Here is a 22,536-nt window from a genome sequence, read left to right as displayed (position 1 = left end):
AATAACTAGCTATAAACATCGGGGTATTAATATTAAACAAACTCATAGCAAGGACGTCAATATTGTAAACTGTATGGTTGGCACAAAGTGATATCTTGCTAACTGTACACTGAACAACATGATATCAGGTATTTTTCTCTTTCTTTCTAATATGAAATCAATCAAACAAAAAAGCAAAAAAAAAAAAAAAACGGAAACGAATGCCATAAAAAAGAGCAAGGACAAAGTTATTATTTTGTAAATATTTAACATTTTAATAGTATCTGGCAACCCACCTGCTTTGTGTTCAAATTTGAGCTTGACTCGTTAGCCCCGCCCCTCAAGTCTGAAAGAAAAATGCATTTCCCCTCGACCAATCAGCGGGCGAGTTTCTCGCATGTGTGTATTGTTTAAACTGGCCAAAAGCAAACGACCGAGTGAGCACACAAACTTCCACACGGAGACATGGCGGCCGCGGTGTCCGTTAGCTCAGCTGCCAGAGACGAGAAGTCCTTCACTGCTGCCAACTCTGCCCCGAATCCACAATTTAAAAGTTACGACCAAGCAGCCGAACCCGAAAACTGGGGTTTTGAAACGGGCAAACACGTTGATGCGCACACCGGCGATGAGGGTTCATCGACGGCCAGCGACTGTCCGCGACGACTCGATGATGAACCGACGGCCCTCGGTCCAGAAGAGATTGCTAGTCGTTTGGAAAGAACGAGAAGAGAGTTTTATAATCGGCGAAAAATAATTATCAAGAACCTCCCCGCCGATATCAGCAATCAGGTTTGTAACATTACTTCAAACAAGTGATGCCCAAACACAGATTGAGTCAAACTTCCACTTACAAATTTCAGTTATCGCTGACTCCGTAGTTAACAGACTGGGTTAACATTGGTGTCGATAATTGAATCTGGTGTGACGATCAAAAGGCGAATGCTCAACGGTCGTAGAGATGTTTTGATCACACTGAACCGATTCTGATGCGAGATGTGTAACGTTACGTTATTTGTTGTTAACTGATTCGGGCCGTTTGACCGTTCATTTAATCGAGCTGAATCCCCGGATGCTTATCCTGAAAATGTGCCCAGTCACAGATTGTGAATTTACAGCTTCGTGTTATATATTCGCTGCTTCATTTAACTAACGTTATTTTGAATTATCGCAATTATCGAAATCCTCTTCACTCTGAAAATGTTTCCCATTTCCAATTAACGTTGGTCACGAATGTTATTTGGCTAAAGTTACCTGCTGACCAGAGTCCGTTTTGACAGTTATTTTGTAAAACAAGTTACTATTCAATTTTTTCCCACTCTATACTAAGTAATCCCGTTGTGACTAGTATATTTAATTTCACTAATGCTTATTTGTGAGTTACCATTCAAATAGTACATTTGATCACTATTGCTAAATTTTGTTCATTTTTTTTTTTTTTTCACTATCCCAACGGTTTTATTGCATTGAATTGTTTCTTCTAGAATTTTATTGTTGATACTCATGGAAAGTTAAAAACTGGTCTTAAATGCCTCTATTTTCTATTGTAAATCAGCAGCTTACATATAGTTTTCATTGTGAAAATGGCCAAAGACGCTGACATGCCATTAAAAAAAAGTTACAGATTTTCTCAACCATGTACTAAAGTGATCTGTTGTTCAAACTTCAGCTATTCATTATGACTTTTTGTTGTTGTCAACCAAGTTCTCAAACTGTTATATTATGGGAACGAGCAATGTTAATATGGGACGGTTGGTTCTTTTTGTTTGTTGATGTGGTTCTCTTAGGAAAATGCTTGATTCATGGAGAAAACAGGTGTGATTGTGGGTGTTTGAGTGACTCTAGTATTGTTCCAGATTGGGAATGGGAGCAATGAGGATGACAAAGGATAGAAGGCGCTGAAACAAAACGTTTTGCTTTCACTAACACTGAAAGAAAGTGCTGGTTCATATTATGGTATCACGTAGGAGGCCTGAAAGCAAAAGTACCCCCCCCCCCCCATTGCTGTCAAAAGTAATTTATGAATCCCTCAATCATAACCACTGAAATATCAATTTATTTGTGACACTCTGAAATGAGAGATTTGAGAATAGAGGGTGCCAATATGACAAGAAAATGATAGCTGAGCCATTCAAGTTGTGTTGAATCTATTAGATTTACTTTTTTCTTTTTTTTCTTTTTTTAATGTAAAATGAAGTATAGAATCATTATGGTTAATTAATGAAAGTCTTCCTGAATGATGAATTTTATTTTTCTCTTTAGGAGGTGCATGAGCTGTTAAGTAACTATGATTTGAAGTACTGCTTTGTGGACAAATACAAAGGGACAGGTGTGTATGAATCATCATATTAACACATGAATGGATATTTGTTGTAATCACTTTTTTTTTTTTTTTTTTTTTTTAAATCGACACATTGGCAACATTTTATATAGTTCTCTGAGAAAATTAAGTCTTTATTTAGCATCACTCATATTTTTATTATTATTGTAGTCTTTAGGTGTTGGATTCATTTCTTGTTACTTATTTATTTTTGTTTTTAATTTGGCTTTTTTTTTTAATGAAAGGATCGTCTTTTTTTAAGTCCGCGAAGAGGATTAAAATTGATCCACTGACAGTCAGAATATTTTGAATGTTACAAGAGATTTTTATAAAAGATTTTATAAATGTTGTTTTGAACTTTTATTTTAAATAAGGTATCTCCATATCTGCAAAAATATTAGGCAGCACAGCTGTTTTTAACGTTGATTTATAAATGGCTGAGCATCAAATCAGCATATTGGAATGATTTCCGAAGTGTCTGGACTGGAGTAATGATGCTGAAAATTAAACTTTGCATTACAGGAATATTTTAAGATGCATTACGATAGAGAAAATTTATTTTAAACTGTAGCAATATGTCAAAAGCTTTTTGTTTTTACATTTTATTTTTGATCAAGTAAATGCAGCCTTGGTGACTTATTTTACATTTTCTTTTTGATTAGTAATATATCATTAGTTTTTCTTCTTTATGCCTGGGAGTTTTTACTAATTCTGTTTTTTTCCTATTCAAGCCTTTGTGACTCTACTGAACGGTGAGCAGGCTCAGTTTGCGATAAAGGAGTTTCACCAATTTGTTCTCCGTGAGCGTGAGATCTCTGTGCAGCTGCAGCCGACGGACGCTCTGCTATGCATCGCCAACCTTCCCAGGGCTTTCACCCAGCAACAGTTTGAGGAGCTCGTCCGCCCCTTTGGAAACATTGAGCGCTGCTTCCTGGTGCACAGTGCCACAACAGGCCACTCAAAGGGCTATGGCTTTGTGGAGTACATGAAGAAGGACTCTGCAGCCAGGGCGAAGTCCGAACTGCTGGGGAAGCAGCTTGGGTCACGAATGCTGTATGTACACTGGACAGAGGTTGGCTCTCTCACGTTTCCCATGCTGCACTCGTGCTGCCTCTGTGTGGACCGACTACCTCAAAACATCCTCACCTCTCAGGATCTCTGCAGTGTGCTGACTGACACACACACTCCCATCTTCTGCCAGGTTCGTACGAGTGCTTGACCTACCTGACCTGAGTCAAGTGTGGAAGTAAGGGTTTGTTCATGCAGAATGTGTTTTTTCACTGTTTTTCTGTTTAAATGTGCGTTAAATGGGCGTGTTTGCCCAGTGGCTCACATCTTTTAAGGCCCGTTCCCACCAAGAGCGATAAATACAAATACAATAACTATTTGTCCACTCCAGTGAACGATAAAGGTATGTTTTTGTTGCACTTGTTGAAATTACACAACCTCAACCAGTAGATTTCCTCAGCATGCACATTTTGAGAGCATCTAAATAGTGAATCTAGTGTAATCTGTCTCCTCTCTAACGTCCAGACGGAGATGTGTTTCGTTGTATACGCATACATTTTGTATCGTATTGGTGTTTCATCCACACAGATCCGGCGTTTTGATAGAGGGAAACCAATATTTTTTTTAAACCGTGTTTTGGTTTATCTGTGGCAGAATTACAGCGCCACATGCTGGTCTGGCATGTATACTACATCGTTTTGTGTGGACACGGATATTTTTTGAGACGAGGGGAAAAAAAGATCAGATAGGGAAAGCTCTGGCTTCGTTTGGACGTAGCCTTAGTGGAATAAAAACAAAACATTAATTTTTGGATGCGCATTCTGTAATTTATTCGGTGTTTACGTCGTAGTTCATGCGCATTTTCTCTTACCGGATAAAAAGACTTATCCTACTTTGTTGTGTGTGTGTGTATATATATATTTCGTGCATATTAGCCGGTACAGCAGGAGAAGTAGTGAATAGCCAATAGCTGGCCTCGTTTTATGTCACGTGCTTCCCAAACAGCGTCTCTGCAGCATTCAGCAGGATGTGGGAGCACTTTACTTTAAGCCTTCAAAAAAGAGTAACCTGTAAACTGCACTACTGAACTGTTTAAGGGGGCGTTCACATATCACGTCTTTTCCGCGCTCAAGTTCGTTATTTCCAATGTATGCGCGCTCATAATGGAAGTAGTGCGGTCGCGACGCGTAGTTAAAAAAAAAAAAATATCTAAACTTTTCAGAGAGCCGCAAGAGCACCCCGGGTGCAATTTTTAGAGCTGCAAATTCATTTATCCTTTGCCGAAATTTCCGCATCTTCATGGAGAGAGCACGTCATGGTTGCTTACAAAGGCAGACGCATCAGGGGCGCAACTGCCAGAGCACTTTGGAAAGGAGAATGCGGCGTGCCCAGCGCTTTCCACGCGTTTTTAGGCACGATATGTAAACAGCCCCTAATGCTGTGTTCACACCAAACGAGAATTGAGCGTCAAATTCGCTTCTACCGCGTCTAGTTTGCTGCTTGACCATTTTGAGATCATTCGCGGGTGAAATTAACTTCACAACAGACGCGAATTGGAGTCATTGAGGGGCTTCTGCCAGCTGAGTTCACGCAGCATTTTCAACCGCCATTTTTATTGGGATAATTTTCAAAATATTACAGTTATTGTGTCATGAAATGTAGTTTTAAAAGTATTTCAGGCGAGAATGTAGTTGTTTTAAACTCAAATATGCGGTTTATTTATTATGACTGCGTCCATTTAAAAAAAATGTTTCGCCGATCTCTGAGATGAGCTCAATGGGATCAGCGGGAGCTCCGTCATCATGTATCCGCCGAGAGCAGCCTCACCTCGGCTAGATCTTCTGACATTTGCCGCTGGCTCTGTCTCTTTAGTGGTTCAAGATACAATATAATTTGTTTGGGGTAAAATGAAACATTTCTTATCTTTGGCCTTTATTTTATCTATTAATGTTTTATATATAGAGGTCCTTTTTATTCCTGTCTCTGTAGAAATATGAACTTTTGTCATATAGCTCCGCTTGACTGCTCACTGACAACATTAGGCCGGTGACACACTGGCTGCGTGGCGTGAGCGCCGCGTGTCTGAAGCGTCCCAGAAACGTGGTGGATTCTGTGTCTTTACACACCAGAAGCATGCCTGACGCGGCGCTGGCGCGCTGCTGCTGTAGAGGGAGACCGTTGAAAGACCAGGCTCTTGTCTGCATGACAACAATATCAACTTTTTTTTTTACACACTTGCGCCTACTGATAAAGGACACTGTCAAAAGTATTGACGGCGAAATAGATTGTTTGACAGGTGCAATATTTGAAAATCGATAATTTATTTATTTTTTAAATTACATTTATATCTGAATTTATGTCAACCTATAGACTTTCAAATATCAAAATATCATGAATTCATATGTATTTGTGTACAAAATGACAAAACACATTTTCCTATTATATTTTGCCTGGAAGCGCTTCCAATACGCGTGCATGTCGCGGTAAAAATAGGCGTCGGTTCTATTTCTAGCATGCACGCGTTTGCCGCGCGGCTCGAGCCGCGCCTGAGACGTGCGTTTCACACAGGCGGTCTGTATGCTCTAACCTGTTAACATGGGAGCCGAATTAAAAACCGACACGCCACGCGGCTGAGACACTTGCGCCACGCATCCAGTGTGTCGCCGGCCTCAGTCGTTCCTCTTTGTTGAATGAGTGGAGAAGGGTATTCAAATTATCAAAATAATCGTTAGTTGCAGCCCTAATATTGTGTAATCATTGTGTGAACTCTGCTATTCTCTTAAATTTTTAAACCAATTTTTAGAATGTTATTGTTATTATTCTTGGTGTGAATGGGCCTTTACACATGATGGCCTTTTTTTTTTTTTTTTACTTGACTCTTGTAGACCTTCCTTATTAATAGCCCCTAATGTAATGTCTCTTCAGTATGTTATTGAGGTCACTGTGATTTAAAATGGTGGAAACATGGAATTAGTGAAAATGATTACTAGAAACAAGAATTTAGTTAATGTCGATCTCATGTATTTTATACATTTTTACAGCGTTTTGCATTATAACTAATCAGACATGACTCAGTTGACCTTATGAATGCAATGGCCAATCAGAGGAGTTCAGATAAGTCATCACTGAAATGGCAGAGTTTAAGTGTGTGCACTCAGAATTAATTCTGCACTTGCGAATTTTCTTATAACAAAGTGCAGATGTACATAATGTAAAAGATTAATTCAGCATAGTGTAGGCCGCTTCAGTGATTATGACAGGAGTTTTTTCAAGAGAGCCTAAACTTAAATTTATTAGCTGTTAAAATGTGGAAATTAAAGCATTAACTTACAATGTTTTCATTAGATTGTGATCACGTTAAATACAAATTCAGTCATATTAAAATATTTCATGACCTGTTCAATTTCTGGTACTTTCCTAAAAAGAAGGGTTTATTACGCAAGTTAATAATTGACCGTAAAGTAGAAACTTTTAGCCTTACCATGGAGTTGGTTCACGCTCTGGCTATGGCCAAGAAAAGTAGTTCTTATTTGCTTAATGTTTGGTACACATAATTTACTAATATTGAAGCATTTATCTTTGAACCAACGGACAGACATTTATTAGGTTTTCTGTCAATAAGACAGAAATATGGATATTTGATTTAAACAAGGGGTCCCACCAAGAGCTTTAATGTTTCGAACACTGACTCCGATCACAGCAATGGCAAGAGAGTCAATCAATTACCAGTGGAACCCCCCCCCCACCACCACCTCATTTTAGAAGCTGTTTCATAAAATAAAATTCACAACAAGGAAGAAAATATTAGTTTGTTTAAACGTTAAATTATGGTTTAAAATAATTCTGAAACCACATTCACAATTTCATTAATGTGATTTAATTTAAAGTGAAAGAATTTTTAATGGGAAATTATAAAGGGTGGGGTTGATTTATTCTTTGCCAGATAAATATAATTTTAATTTATTTTGGAATGGTCTCTTCTGTCTACAGAAAATTATTACAAGGGCCATAGTTTTCTTATTACAGTGTTTACAATAAGACATTGATATTAAGGAAGTAAATGGGGTCAATTTTGACTTAATGTGATCTGTATGTACACTGAGGCAGATGGCAAGATATGGTAATCAACATGCTACTTGATTGTTTCTCCAGTGCTACAGTTTTAATTTGAAGTTTAATTTGCAGCCATTGTGTTCGTCTCTTTATATGCGCAGTCACGCTTATTTACCTAATTATCTGGTGGAACATTATCTGCCTTCTGCAATATTATGATGATGAAATCTAGGGTGCTTGTGTATATACCGCTAATGAAAAACTGGCAGAAATGTTGAGCTAATGTGACTGCTGATCCAAAAAGCTAAGATCTATCTCCAGCCTTTCGTGAACGAAGCAGTTGAGGAAAGGAGCAATATAATTTTTGTAAGTGATTGTTTATTTCCATGAAATAATAAAAATGGCACACAAAAAGCTAGAAATCCTCACTTAAAATTTTTTTTAGACGTTTTTTAAAAGTAGCAACTGCCGCCCCTTCATTCCAGTCAAACTTGTAAATTTTCACTTGTTCTGATCCTCTTACTGCGGTGTTGCTGATAAAAAGCTGTTATACTTCAGTTGCTCTACTGACATTTATCTGCTGGATGACTGACATTTTAAACAGTCTGGCTGATTGAGCACCATCGAGTCTTAAAGTCGCAGTTGTCATCAGTGGAAAATAATGTTAACGTCCTAATCTGTTTTTCCTGTGTTAAATGGAATCCTTTACTCAAAAATTAAAATCAATTACACACCCTCATGCCTTTCCAAAACTGTGACTTTTCACGGTTTCTTATCCCAAACCTGTCATCTTAACTCTTACTAAAATAATAATAAAAAAAATACACCACTACACGATAGTAGGGCAGTAATTTTCCTGGATAAAATATGAAGAGTTCGGTAAAATGAGCATGACTCATTTGAACCACGGCATATTGACAGTTTATCCACTCGACAGCAGCGCTATGTGATAACTGATGCGATCCACCAATAAATGAAAGAACAGCATCGCGACATTAGTTTACTCGGTCACTCAAACACTACAGCACTATGAGTGTAACACCAATGACTCACTGATTATAAATTAGTTTAAAGGCAGAGGAAACGCTGCTGACAAATGGTAGAAACACAGTGTGAAGGCTTTTCAATCTATAAATCGACTATCATTTACTGTAGTAATACTAAAACACCACGGTACTGTCAGAAACATGGGAATTTATATAGAATTTTATTATGTAGACATTTATTAAAGGAGTAATAGCTTAATCACAGAAAATACTAACTGTATTCTATAGCATTTGTGCATTTATACTAACTGTAGCCTATGCAGAATATAAAGTTAAAATGACTGGAAAAGTGTAAATAATTTAAACACATTAAGTGTTTGTCATGTTCTGACCATAAAGAGTGATTTAACCACAAGTAACTATCTGGTTTCTACAACCGGATCTACCTTTAAACTTGGGAAAAAAAATAAAATACAAAATTGACATTTCATCGTGATAATTATCAATATCGACTGATTAAAAACCTTTTTTTTTTTTTTTCATATTCGCTTGTTAAGTCTGACGTCACGTAGCAGCGCTCCTGTGTCCAAACGCTCTATCAGTTACCACAAGAAAACAACAAAATGTGCTAATAGAATACTAGCGAAAAATTATAATCTTAACCTTTAACTCCATACTGAAGTCCCAGATAGCCAGACAATGAAAATATAAATATAAAAATTATTTGTGTTTGGGACGCTGTGAGCACGGAGACTGTAGTGTATACCGTAAGTTTGAAAGTGTTTAGCTTAAATGATTAATATGAATAAACAGTGCTCATAAACGGCTGCTGAGGTAGTATTCTCAAGTGAAGCGAGTTGAGGCTTGGACCCGGAAGCAGCGCTTCTTACATCATCACTTAACAACCGAATTGCCCAGCCCTACACGACAGTAAAATATGCTGAATAGACTGCAATTCTCTTATACCATTATTTTCATGGGCATCAATTTAAAGTTCACTTTCAGAATGAAAACTTCCTGAAAATTTACTCACCCCCATGTTCTCCAAGATTTTCATGGCTTTCCTCAGTCAGAAATTCAAGTTTTTTGTTTTTTAAATAGCCTACACAGCGGCCAGCTCAAGACCGTGAGTTGAGCATTTTTGTCAGTTTATCCTTCTCAAAAAAAAAAATTATAATAAAAAGATTAGCGTCATAATATTTTAGGAATTAAGTCACAATTACGACAGTGAAATCATGTTACATTGCATGAAGTAAAATCGAATATATTACACCTGTACTCCAACAAAAAATTTTATAAATTAAAAAGTATGTGGCACCTGTCATTCTTCACATTTAAAACGAAAAACTGCAATAGGCTTACTGATGATTTTTTTAAACACAAATTTCAGAAACTCGTTTGTATTCAACTGTTCAGTTTTATTTTTTTATCTTTTTTTATTTATTTTTTTTCAACATACATTCAAATGTTATTTTCGTGCTGCAAATATTAAACCGGAAAATATAATTTAGTCACATGCCGCATAAAAGGAGGCGAATATCACACTGCAGATTAAAGAGTGTAAAAAAAAAAAAACATTTATTGTTTGTATTTTATCTCAAAATTGACAGAAGCCTAACATTTTATTCCCTAAATGACAAATAATTCTAATGCAGGTAGCTCGTAATCGCAACTTAATATGTGGGATACAGGAAGCTTCTCGCTCAGCACAGTGGAGTGCATCATTCTGTTAACTTTTAGATTCTTTATTTTGAATCGTTTGGGATGCGGTGATACAGAAGACCCTCTCACAACACATTGCTTTATAAATATTGCGTTTGCCACCCAGAAACGCTCACGTAACCATGCTACATGTATCAGTAGTTCTCTGCTCCTGTGTTAGCGCTCACACTGCATGTGTACCGCACGCTATTTAAACTGAACCGCAGCTCTGGTCCACTTCTTCCAACCAACCGCGTTTTTACATATTTGTTAAACCTGTCATTATGTCCTGACAGTAGAATATGAGACAGATAATCTGTGAAAAAAATCAAGCTCCTCTGGCTCCTCCCAGTGGTCCTATTGCCATTTGCAGTTACAGACCGCTCCCGGTAAGAAAACAGCCAATCAGAGCTCCGTAACTTTGTTTGTGTTCAAAATGTAGAAAAATTTATATAATAAGAGAGTACACCATAAATCCATTTTCCAAACCGTGTTTTTAGCTTGTCCTGAATCACTAGGGTGCACCTACAATAAGTGTTTATATTCAGACTATTTTGGATTGCTTCGGGGGTACCGCGGCGGAGTAACCCAGTACCTTTGTGATTCTTCATAGACCTAAACAGAGAAGTAGTTCCGGCTACGATGTTCTTCCGCAAGACGCAAGCAGTTCTGTTTATTAACCGCTAGAGCGTCAAAAGTTACCTACCGCAGCTTTAAGCTGTTAACTATTTTTTTTTATGTGGCTGACACTCCCTTTGAGTTCAAACAAACCAATATCCCGGAGTAATTAATTTACTCAAACAGTACACTGACTGAACTGCTGTGAAGAGAGAACTGAAGATGAACACCGAGCCGAGCCAGATAACGAACAAATGATTGATTTATCATTAGCTAGCTCCACACTGGAGAGCTGCTTTATAACAGAAAATTAAGTTCTAATTCTAACTGAAAGCAATGCTGACTCTTATTTTTCATGTTTAATATTGTAAAGCTTCTTGATCTAGCTTGATCTAATTGCATTGTACTTTTATATAAATAAATGTGTTTTATTTACAGGATTGCTGAACTTCAGAGTTTGTATTACTGAGAGGAAAGCATGCAGTACAGTGTATATACAGGTGCTGGTCATATAATTAGAATATCATCAAAAAGTTTATATCATTAATTCAATTCAAAGAGTGGAGTTTGCTGGCCAATTAAGAATAGGGATACCATGGTCCTTAAACCAGGTACTGGTGGCTTTGGCACTGTGTGCAGGTGCCAAGTCCTGTTGGAAAATGAAATCTGCATCTCCATAAAGTTGGTCAATAGCAGGAAGCATGAAGTGCTCTAAAACCACCTTGTATACGGCTGCATTGACCTTGGACCTCAAACACAGTGGACCAACACGAGCAGATGACATGGCACCCCAAACCATCACTGATTGTGGAAACTTTACACTGGACCTCAAGCAACATGGATTGTGTGCCTCTCCTCTCTTCCTCCAGACTCTGGGACCCTGATATCCAAAGGAAATCCTAAATTTACTTTCATCAGAGAACCTAACTTTGGACCACTCGGCAGCGGTCCAATCCTTTTTGAAGCGAGACGCTTCTGACGCTGTCTGTTGTTCGAGAGTGGCTTGACTCAAATGCGACAGCTGAAACCCACGTCTTGTATACGTCTGAGTGTAGTGGTTCTTTAAGCACCGACTCCAGCTGCAGTCCACTCTTTGTGAATCTCCCCCACATTGTTGAATGGGTTTTGTTTCCCAATCCTCTCCAGGGTGTGATTATCCCTATTGCTCGTACACTTTTTTTTTTTCTTTTTTTTTCTCTACCACATCTTTTCCTTCCCTTCGCCTCTCTGTTAATGTGCTTGAACACAGAGCTCTGTGAACAGCCAGCCTCTTTTGCAATGACCTTTTGTGTCTTTCCTTCCTTATGCAAGGTGTCAATGGTCGTCTTTTGGACAACTGTCAAGTCTGCAGTCTTCCCCATGATTATGTGGCCTACAGAACTAGACTGAAACCATTTAAAGGCCTTTGCAGGTGTTTTGAGTTAATTAGCTGATTAGAGTTTGGCATCATGGGTCTTCAATATTAAACCTTTTCACAATATTCACATTTTCTGAGATATATATTTGGGATTTTAATTAGTTGTCAGTTACCAAAATTAAGAGAGAAATTTGAAATGTATCAGTCTGTGTGTAATGAATTAATATAATATACAAGTTTCACTTTTTGAATGGAATTAGTGAAAGAAATAAACTTTTTGATGATATTCTAATCATATGACCAGCACCTGTAATCACATATTCATCCAAACGCCATTTGGTCTGAACTGAAGCGCTGTCTTCTCTTGAATTGCATCAGGAGAGCTGAATTACAGTCTTGCACTACAGCACCACACTGGTCAACCCATGTTATTGCAGGCTCTTACATCAAATGACTACTCTACTATTTTTTTTGTTGTTGTGGACTAATCGTTTCAGCCCTAGTACCCTACCTTTTTTTTAACCAAAGTACACAGACGGCAACACATTACTTTTTCAACATGTTTATGTAATGCGTGAAGTCTTGGACATGTTGCAGAGCTAGTGCAAAATGACCATTTGAGCAAGATGAGCAAAAAAATAAAATTATATATAATATGCACATTTGTTTTAAAAATGACAGATCCTTTATCTACACAAGACACTTATTCCTTGATTGGGATCTTGTAGAGCCCTTAGAAGCTGCAATGCTAAAAGCTAAATTTCCTTTTATGGTTCCATTTTATGTTCAGCTCTTTCACCTTTGACCTGCTTTCCACGAGGCAGTGCTGAGCGCTCCATGGCAGGGAGTGCATTGGTTTCTATGGTGATCACCACCTGACTGGGCCAGGTGCTGTCATTCTGGAACGAGAGAGCTGCTGCCTTTCATTTTAAACGTGGATCACGTACTCCACAGGGCATTGTTGGGAATGACACTTTTCGTCATGTTCCCCATTGCTATGGAATTAACAAAGGCTTTGGAAGTTAATTCTCATTAAATCAGCTGTGCTCCCAGTTCAATCTCCTCAGGTTTTAGGCAGGTATTGAATTGGCCTCATGTGGATGAGGCTCCAATCATGCGTAAAATGGGCAAATAATGTTTAATGAATTTTTTCTAAGAACATCTAATCAAGGCCTTAGCGACTCATTGTGTTTGCTTGTTGAACACCATTCCACCCAAAGCAGAGAAGCTCAGGAGCTGCATTCATCTTAATGGCTCTGTCAGGAAAGGTTGTCTGTCTTTGTATTAGTATGCATGTGTTTTGTGTAGATTAGCATAGAACTGGGCTTTGGATTTGGCTCAGTGGTTACAATGCATTTCAGCAAAGTACTGTGCTTGTCATGGTGGTGCTTTTTTTTTTCTCCTTTCCATTTTACCTTACTTTCTCGATTTCTTTTATCCCATCAACTTGAGGTGGTACAACTGAGCTCTCCCATTAGCTTACTGATTGTATTTGTATTTCTGAGGAGAATCTTTGATTTGCACCAGAGAGAGAGCTAGATGATATTAAATGAGATGAATGTGAAAATGTTTTTGGTTTGTACCTTGTAAAGTGGGCTTGTTTTAACCTTTTTGGAATATAAGGTGTATTTATATACTTGGTTCTTGTGAAATTGCAAAAAAAAAAAAAAGGTGCTTCAAGGTGGTTTCCCCTCCTCCGTTTTGGAAGTTTATGCTCAGTAAAATTTCTCAGTAAACGTCTGAGAAAAATCTATTCATATCAGCAGCCTGATCACATCGGTTTAATGTGACATTGAAATGGTCATTTCCCCAGAATTTGTCACTTATTTGCCTTCCATGTAATTCTAAACCTGTATGACTTGCTTCTGTGGAACATAAATACATTTTGATATTAAGAATGTTGGTTGGTAACCAAGCAGTTTTGGTTCCAATATATGGATGAAAAATGCATCAAAATATTTGTTCCACAGAGAAATTTAAGTCATGCATGTTTGGAACTACATGAGGGTGAGTAAATCACTTTTTTTTTTTTTTTTTAAGGAAGGGAGCATTTATTTCAAGTCTGTTGCTTCATGGGAACAGCCTTGTTGGAATTCCATGACTGACTTGATACTGATAAATATCTTTTTCCCACTTTTTATTTGTTTTACAGCTTGCTCAGGGTCAAGATGGTAATTTTCGGCGGTTTGCAGTGCTGGAGTTCTCCACTCCTGAGATGGCTGAGGATGTGCAGCGGCTGACTGATGGCAGAGCTCTAGGTGGCACTCACATACGTGTGTCCTTCTGTGCTCCAGGACCACCAGGAAGAAGCATGCTGGCTGCCCTCATCGCCGCCCAGACCATGGTAGACCCCCAACCTCCATTATTTGAGAAACTTTCTCAGATTTCCTTAACCTACATTTTGCAATGTCTTAGTAGATCCTACAATAAAAAAGCAAATGTGAAAGTGATTGTGGCTTTAAAATTTTTGTACAGGCATTGAACCGAGGGAAAGGTCTCCTTCCTGAACCCAATGCCATGCAGATCCTTACTGGCCTCAGTAACCCTGCTGCACTGAAGATGCTGCTGCAGCATAAACAAGGTGCGTCTGCTCGTTTTTCTTCTGTAGGCTTTTTTTTTTTTTTTTATCCAGGTAGTTTATTTTTCACTCTTCTCTCAATATGCAGGCCTGCTGGGAGCTGCGCCTGCTGTACCTCTGTTGGGTAACCCTGCCCTCTCTGCTGCCCTCATGCAGCTGCTGCTCCAGAACCAAGTCCAACAGGTACCGTTCCTCCATCCCCTCCACCCCTCATCTCCTGCCACTGTCCCAGCAGCATGTGTTTTAGCCCTCACTCTCTTCTTCTCCCCTCCCAGCAAGCTCTTTTAGGGAATCCTCTTCTTTGGGCACATATTCTGCACAATAAAGAGTACAGTCTTCTCCCTTGTGTGAGTGGTTCCTCTGTGTGGGTGTGAGGTGCTTGTGTGCTTTTCTTTTCTTTTCAATGATATTTTACCAAATTAGTTTCAAGTGTCTTCTGGGAAAGTACTAGCTGTTAAATTATTCTTCCACTACAGACCAATGGTTTGAGCTTAAGTAATTATTTAGTAAAAACGCCATTAGCCTACTTCTGCTCAAGTATCGGCCGGAATGTTCATCAAATGTCTTTTTCCTTGGTGTGCAGTTTACATCCCTCTTTAATTTGGTTGTAATTGACGAGTGTCTTTCTGAAGGATTATTTGTGGTGTTTTTTTTTTTTTTTTTATTATTTTATAATGTTAAACTAATGCAGTTCTGCCATTCCACAGGCTGGACTGCTGAGTGAAAATCCTCTGGCTGCTCTTCCTCTTCAAGGCATGAACATGTTGGGAGAGATACCTCAAGGTACCACATGTTTGTAATGTTTTGTCCCACAATTATGGGAATGGGACACTGCGTTTAAGAATTGTCTAAGTTTGGGAGTTTTGTTTGGTAATCGTTTTTTTTTTTTTTTACATTTTTATATAGTTTGTTTTAGTTTAGTACTTCTATACACTTTGATTTGGAAATAAAATAAGCTTTAGTTAGCGACAATGACCCTGATTGGTTGCAATTGTGACTCAATAATTACTCTCCCTCATGTTATTCCAAACCCATTAGACCTTTTTTTCATCTTAGGAACAACTTTTTTTATATATATATATATGTGTGTGTGTTTTTATTATTATTTATTTTATTTTTTTGACAAAATCCAAAAGCTTTCTGACCCTCCCATAGACAGCAACTCAACTTAATTCCAAAAAGTGGTATTAATATTTGACCTACCAGTGGAGGTCATATTTAGCTGGGAAAACTAACAGAGATTCTCTGGCTTTGAATTTTAATGTGCAGTTCTAAATTTAATTTCATTCAGGCACTATTGCTTCGACACTGGGCTTGCATAATGAGACTCTCGGCCCCGTCAAACAACCATCCCTCAGCCGACCTCTTGGGAGAGAGAACGAGACCCCAGCCACACCGATCGGCCTTCCCCCAGCAGCCCCTCCTGCACTGCAGGGACTGAATCTGCCCCTCCTGAGTGGGATGTTAGGATCAGATGGTCCGACTCTGCCGGGGGTGAGATGGATGCTAATGGATGCTCCTGTTTATGCACTTTTATTGTCTCACAGCCTACATTTACTGCCATGATCTTTCATAGGAAAGCTTTGAAATTGCTGCAATTTGCTTTTAGCCTGGAATGAGCTGTTCTGTTAGTCTTCATTGTGTTGCCAAATTGTGTCTAAAGCGGGTTCGTATATTCAGACCCTCTCTTTTTCCTGAAGGCATCTATATTAGGCGAGCCTCCCAAAGAAGTTGGTGCATCCCAGAACCCTTTTCTCAGTGCTCCTAGCATATTCCCATCTTCAGGTCAGTCCACCCGCGATGTCTTGCACAGCTTTTATTTATTTTTTTTCTTTATCTTGTTGCATTTCCTAAAGCATGACGTTTATTTAGGTGCCAGCACAAGGGCTCACCCCTACAGGAAGAGAACGGCACTTGGCAACACCGCTAACCAACGTGCAAACCACGGCATCCACTCGAACTACAGCCTGCGCTTCCAGGAGTCTTGCACATCAGAGTTTTCTCTGCACCAGGTCGGTTCATGTGTTAAGAGCAGCTTTGCTAAATGTGTGACTGCCTCTCTCACCTTTTCTGACTGGATGTTGTCTCTTTTTCACTCAATCCATAGGACCCCTTGTCTCATTTGTATGAGCAGCAGGAGGTTCTGGAAAATGCAGCACTTCCCAGCTACGGTTTGCAGGTACAGTTTCCACCCTCCTCCATTTACACCACCAGAAGACTTCTGTTCCAAGATTGGACACGTGTGAAATCGTAATTGTCTCTGTCTCAAGCACTCCAGGCAAACCGGCTTCAGTGATGCAGGGTCTCCTTTCAGCTATCCACCCAGCCCCCCTCAGTCATCTTATTTCAGCTTTGGACCCCATACCAACATCCCCTCCACCCAGCTTAATAAGGTAATCAAAACAAACCATTCTTTGTTGCGGCTAAAGCACTACGACATCGTTTAAATTCCCTCAACGAATCTGAAATTTCAGAATCCATTCTGAACCAAGTTTTTTGTTGTTGTTTTCACGTGTGCATTGGCACTCAAGCTGCATTTTAATTTCAAAAACTTTTTTTTTTTTTTTTTAAGAATTACTGGTTTACTTGGGGCGTTATTTCAATTTGCACAATTTGAAGGGTAAAGGAAAACCGTATATTCTCTGCCAATTACATAAAAACACAAACAATATGATCAGTGTATAGAAGTTTCATCCTTTCAGTGTATGCTCTACAAAGTCATCGTTTATGCTGTTTCGAGAGCAGTAGATGTTGGATACACGACGCTCACATACTGATCGATGGCTGCTTTCAAACGCTCACTTACACATTGTGCATCTTTGTTCCAAAAAGCCCTCACAGTATTCAGCCGTGAGTAACTGTGAGCGGTTAAATGCAACTGAATCTCCAAATGCTTTTATGATATGTAATAAACTTGGGCAGTTATGTTATGAAGATCTGATATGTTGAAATGGATCTGTGCATTAGTGTGAAAGACTGTGGCACCTCTATGCTGCAATGTCAGTAATAATCAAAAAGCATTAATGCTGAGAAAAATCCAGAAGTTCACCTGTCTGGAAACTTTCAGATACTTAAGGCACTCACAGATACAGAGAAGTACTTTTTGTTTATCGATTGTACTTTTTTTTTTTTTTTTTTTTTTTTTTCACCTTTTTTATATTTGCTTGTTCATTTAGTTAGTTGAATTCTTAACTTACAACTTTTTAAATTGATTTTGTAATTAAAGTAGCTTACTTTGAATATTAAATTTGTGCATTTATTATATTTTTATATAAAGTAGGTAAACTAAGACTGCTATTGTAAGGTGAAGCTTTCCAACCCTTAAATATAACTTCCATTTGTTTTATTAAAGAAATGTAAATTCACTATGGATCATTACAGATACTTTGAAAGCATAATGTAATGAAAAACATAACTCGCACATGGAGGGGGAAAATATATGCAGAGATCCTTTATAGAAAACAGAAATGCCTCAAGTTGCATCAAAAATTGTTTTTATCATTCGCATACCAGCCCTCTGAATCATAATTGAATCATGAAGTGCCAAGAGATTCACACCTCTAAATTTAGTATGAACTTTAATGTTTATGTGCATCTCTATCCAAAACGATTTAATGGGTGTCTTAATGCCTTTTTGATCTGGCTTTGATATAACCCTATATTAGTGAATGTATTGCGAAATTCATTGCAATAAATTCAGACACAATGTATTATTAAAAATCCTTTCATTGAGATGGACAGGCATATTTAAAGCGGCTAGAGTGGCTGTGCGGCTCAACACTTGTTTGATCACAGAATTGGCCCTGAGCCCAAGAATCACTCATCAGGACCCATTTTGAAAGCTCTGAAACCTTATCCTCACCACCACACGTCACATAATATCCATCTTTATTACAATTTCTTTATTTGCATAGATGTGTGGAACATATGTAACCCATCCCAGAGAGTTTAAAAAGTGCTTTTGTGTTTCTTCAGGCTGTTGGAATGCCTCCAGTGACTCATTCCAGCCTGTTTTCTGCTGCACCTGGTGCTGGTGTGAAGGTAGATCATCTTCAGCCCTGATGTCTAACATCTATATTTGCTACTTGTCAATTATCTTATAAGTGTGCCAGGAACCTTTTAACAGTTATTCTTAGCGTGGCTCTTCGATTGATTTAGATTTTTCTGTCCATGTTTAGACTCCGGTCGGTGGGCAGAAGCGTCTGTTCTCCCGTCTCATCCCGTCTCCAGAGCCCAGTCCAGAGGGTGGCTATGTAGGTCAGCACTCTCAGGGTCTCGGGGGGCACTACGCCGACTCCTACCTGAAACGCAAGCGCTTCTTTTGACCGGCACTCAACGGCTTCCTCTGAACCACCAGCTCTCTAAAAGGATCGCTGCTTAAATACCATCTTTAAGTGAGCGTGAAAGAGCAATGAACCATCGTCGAGTTCACACTGGTGAAAGGACCCTGAAGCTGAAGGATGATTGCTGAAGTTTGTGTGTGTGTGTGTGTGTATATAATTTCAGTGTGTCTGTAAATATTGTTTTATTTTTTATTTTTTTGCCTTTTTTTTTAATTTGTTTTAATTGTTTTATTTTTCTAAACCTAAAGATGCAACAGACACCAAAATGAAAGAAAAGGGTTTTTCCTGTCAAGTTCATTTAAATAGTCCTATTTTTTTGTCTTATTTTAATTTCAGTCATTTAAACGGAACAATAGCCTTTTTCTATTGTTAGTCTTGTTTGTGTGTGTGTGTGTGTGTGTGTATAGTTGTTCAGTTTTCTGAAAAAGGCTCCTCAACTGCAAATACTTTCTCTCACGTACAAGTGCCAAGCCTAACATGCTTGAAAATCATGTATCTGTGCCACGGCTACAGTAGCTGTCTGTTTTCTTCAGTGAGTCACCTGTCTGTGTCTTTATGGGGAGCTCTGATGCTCGGTTCGTGTTAGATTTAGCTCAAAATAGTTGTATCCCCACCACCACCTATTTGTGTTGCACTAATTCCCATCTTTGCCTCCCATTTTTACAGAGTCATAGTTTTCTGTGCGTTGCACTTGGAGGATATGGATCATGTATATTCATCCTCCGGAATCTGTCCTTTCCTCACCAGTCTCGTTCACGCTCGTTCCTGTTTTCTGCCTGCATTCACACCTCTCTTTGACCTCGTTCAGCCTGCACAGTTTTGCTGTTGCAAAGTGTTCGAGTCTCTGCCGTCATGTTGTGAAGGCCCAGCTGGTTGGAGACGGAGTATGGGCTGCCGTTCTCCTCTCACCAGACTCTGAGTACTGCTCAAAGCACAGTGTGCCTGCTGTTGCTTCAGTGTTTCCACACACACATACTCATTTGCTCCATGTCTTCTGTATGGTGCCTTTCCTCTGTAGACCAGCAGAGGGAGCCAGGTAGCTTTTCAGTTGGCACTGCTCCATATCTTTATTTTATTTTTTAAACAAACAAAAAGCGAGCCAATAGTCTGAAGCAGGCCGAACCTGTGCCTTAGTGCGGCATTTACTTTTACCGTTGTAATTGTGACTACCTTTTCCCCTCTGGTTTGAACTGCTGCGCCCCCCCAAGGGGGGAAAGCTTCTGCAGACTGGAATGTGATTTACGTATGATTGAGTACTTGGTCTGTGTGCGATTTCTATTAATCTGGTTGACATTTGATTTGTGATAACGCATTACCTCTGACTTGTACCGTGGCTTACGATGGAGCCTTAAAACGGCAGTGTTTACTGTAATCTCATCACACTGTGAGCCTCGACTACATTTAAAGTTTTGTTTATTTGCGGTGTACATGCTTGAGTTTGATTACATTGCTTCTCTGGAGTCTTGAACTCGTGTTCTTGTATTTCTTCTAGTCTGTAATGGTATCAAAATTGCTGCTCTATATTTTGTATCCCATCTGAGTGAAATTACAGCGTGCAGTATCTTGTAAATGATTTTTCATGTGCGATACGTGGTAAGCGGAGCTGCTGCTGCTGTGTGAAATGAACTAAACCTTCAGATGTGGTAAATGACCTCCTCACCAAATCACTCTTCTTCTGTACAGCTCTTCTGCTCTGTTTTTGTGGCATTTGAACAAGTAAATGTTATTTAAGTTCACCTTCATGATGTCTGTGTGGTCAGTCAAACATGCATATCAACTATACAGAATGGATTTAATGGTTAACTCAAAGGGAAGAGACGAAGAGTTATATTAATATCCATAACCCCATTAGACACTATGCAGAAAATGCATCAAATGCATGAAATTGCTACATTAAAAGTGAAGTGTCCGCTTAGAAATTAAAATTTTATTAAGGCTTTTCATTTATTTTTAACTAGAAAGTGTCTGTCACAAGCTTAGAACTGGTGGGGGGGGATTGTGCAGTAGAGTTTTTTTGTTCTAATGGATAGTTTAAACTAGCTAAATGAGCTTAATTTCTTTAGAAAATTCAAGATGCAATCTTAAGTCGCGTAACTCAAAGGGATAGTATGCTCAAAATTGAAAATTATTTCGTTAATTACTCGCACTCATGTTGATATTTTGATGAAATCAAAGAGTTTTCTGAACCTGTGTAGACCGCAACAGAACTGCTATGAAAAAGAAAGGTATTGAGGACACTGTTCAAATAAATTCAAGCTACGAGGATACTTTTTGTGTGCTAAGAAAATAAAAATATTTTATTCAATGGTTTATTATCTTCCGTGGCAGTGAGTTGACAAAGAAAGTTGATGAACAGCATCATGGTACCAACAAAGCCGGATTGGAGAAGTTTGGTTTTATCAACTCAAAACTAATCCTGTAACTCTGAATTTGTTCAGTCACCATCATGGTACAGGCCCTTGGTTTCCTGTTGATGACATTTGCCCAAAGTTACCCAGCAAAAACAATCTTGCCCAGTGTATCATCAGTCTGAAACATCTTAACTTGTGTTCTGAAGATGAACGTTAGTCTCACAGGTTTGGAACTAAACTAAAGTGATTTGTTTTGGTTTTTAGACATTAAAGAATTTTCATTTTTGGGTAAACTGTCCCTTTAAAGTATAAAGGTTCTTCCACCAGCTTTGTATGGATGTACTCCTTTATTTGTCAGCAATCTTTTCAACTGCATAGACCAGACATTTTTTTGTTTTGTTGGTGCAGCGAATTACCCCTTTAATTATGATACCACATTACCTTGCATCACGATTCTTTAAATGACACAATGCAACTCTGAAAATCATGACTTTCCCACTGTTAACTGTGACTTTGTGATTGCGTACCATAAATGCGATCATTCTGAAATGAAGGCAGCATCAACGTTGGTTTTATGAAGTGCTTCTGAGTAAGCAGAAGCTTTGTCAGAAAGAGACAATAGAGTATGCTGTCGCTACTTCAAGGATGGATGATTCCCAACTATAATACAGTCTGCATCAATAACTATCCACTGCTAAAGATACCTGTCAAACTTCATCTATCCTCTAATGCTTTTAGCTGATAATCCACTGCGTAATATCGTATTGTTCTATGCCAAAACAATGTCTCTTCTTCAATCTGTGACACTTCATCTGCAAACACATTCTCTGACATATCCTTGGCTCGGGTCAAGAAGATGTATTTTTATTTGTGGCCTTTTTGCTGCTTTGGGACTGGAAAATCATGCAAGACTTTTAACATATATCACCCACATGAACAACACAGCCTTAAAGGGAAAGTCCACCCAAAGGTTAATATTTTATCACCTACCCACGTCACCAGCAACATTTTTTCTTCCATGCAACATAAAATTTAAATATCTGTGCCGCTCTATTCCATATAATGAAAAGAATGACTCATACGTCTAGCACCAAACAGTGCAAAAATCATATTGACTATTTTTGAAATCCTCAAACACGATACAATGGCTTCGTTTAGGGATGAGATTAAAGTTGAATTTGCCTTCTGTCATAGGTTTTCTGTTGCATTCTTCAAGCTTCCACAATATTAGCAGTATTCACGTTC

General features: G+C 38.6%; 1 protein-coding gene across 2 annotated transcripts; it reads left to right on the top strand.

Annotated features, from left to right (window-relative positions):
• The first annotated feature begins 360 nt into the window (after positions 1-360).
• Positions 361-20,676, top strand: raver1 (ribonucleoprotein, PTB-binding 1). 2 transcript variants are annotated; one of them, XM_026254350.1, is made up of 15 exons: positions 361-768; positions 2,239-2,305; positions 3,028-3,497; positions 14,172-14,363; positions 14,495-14,600; positions 14,686-14,780; positions 14,873-14,944; positions 15,305-15,380; positions 15,889-16,091; positions 16,298-16,382; positions 16,470-16,609; positions 16,705-16,776; positions 16,868-16,990; positions 18,573-18,638; positions 18,776-20,676. In XM_026254350.1, exons 1-15 carry the CDS (start codon positions 445-447, stop codon positions 18,920-18,922), a joined length of 2,238 nt encoding a protein of 745 aa, XP_026110135.1. In that variant the 5' UTR covers positions 361-444; the 3' UTR covers positions 18,923-20,676. The 2 variants fall into 2 exon arrangements, with proteins under 2 accessions (XP_026110135.1, XP_026110134.1); XM_026254349.1 differs by lacking the exon at positions 14,873-14,944 and having other exon boundaries at positions 365-768.
• Positions 20,677-22,536: the final 1,860 nt, after the last annotated feature.

The sequence above is a fragment of the Carassius auratus genome, chromosome 5 (assembly GCF_003368295.1).
Source record: "Carassius auratus strain Wakin chromosome 5, ASM336829v1, whole genome shotgun sequence".
NCBI classification, from domain to species: domain Eukaryota; kingdom Metazoa; phylum Chordata; class Actinopteri; order Cypriniformes; family Cyprinidae; genus Carassius; species Carassius auratus.
Note: the sequence above shows the minus strand (reverse complement) of the source record. Positions and strands in the feature narration are given on the sequence as shown.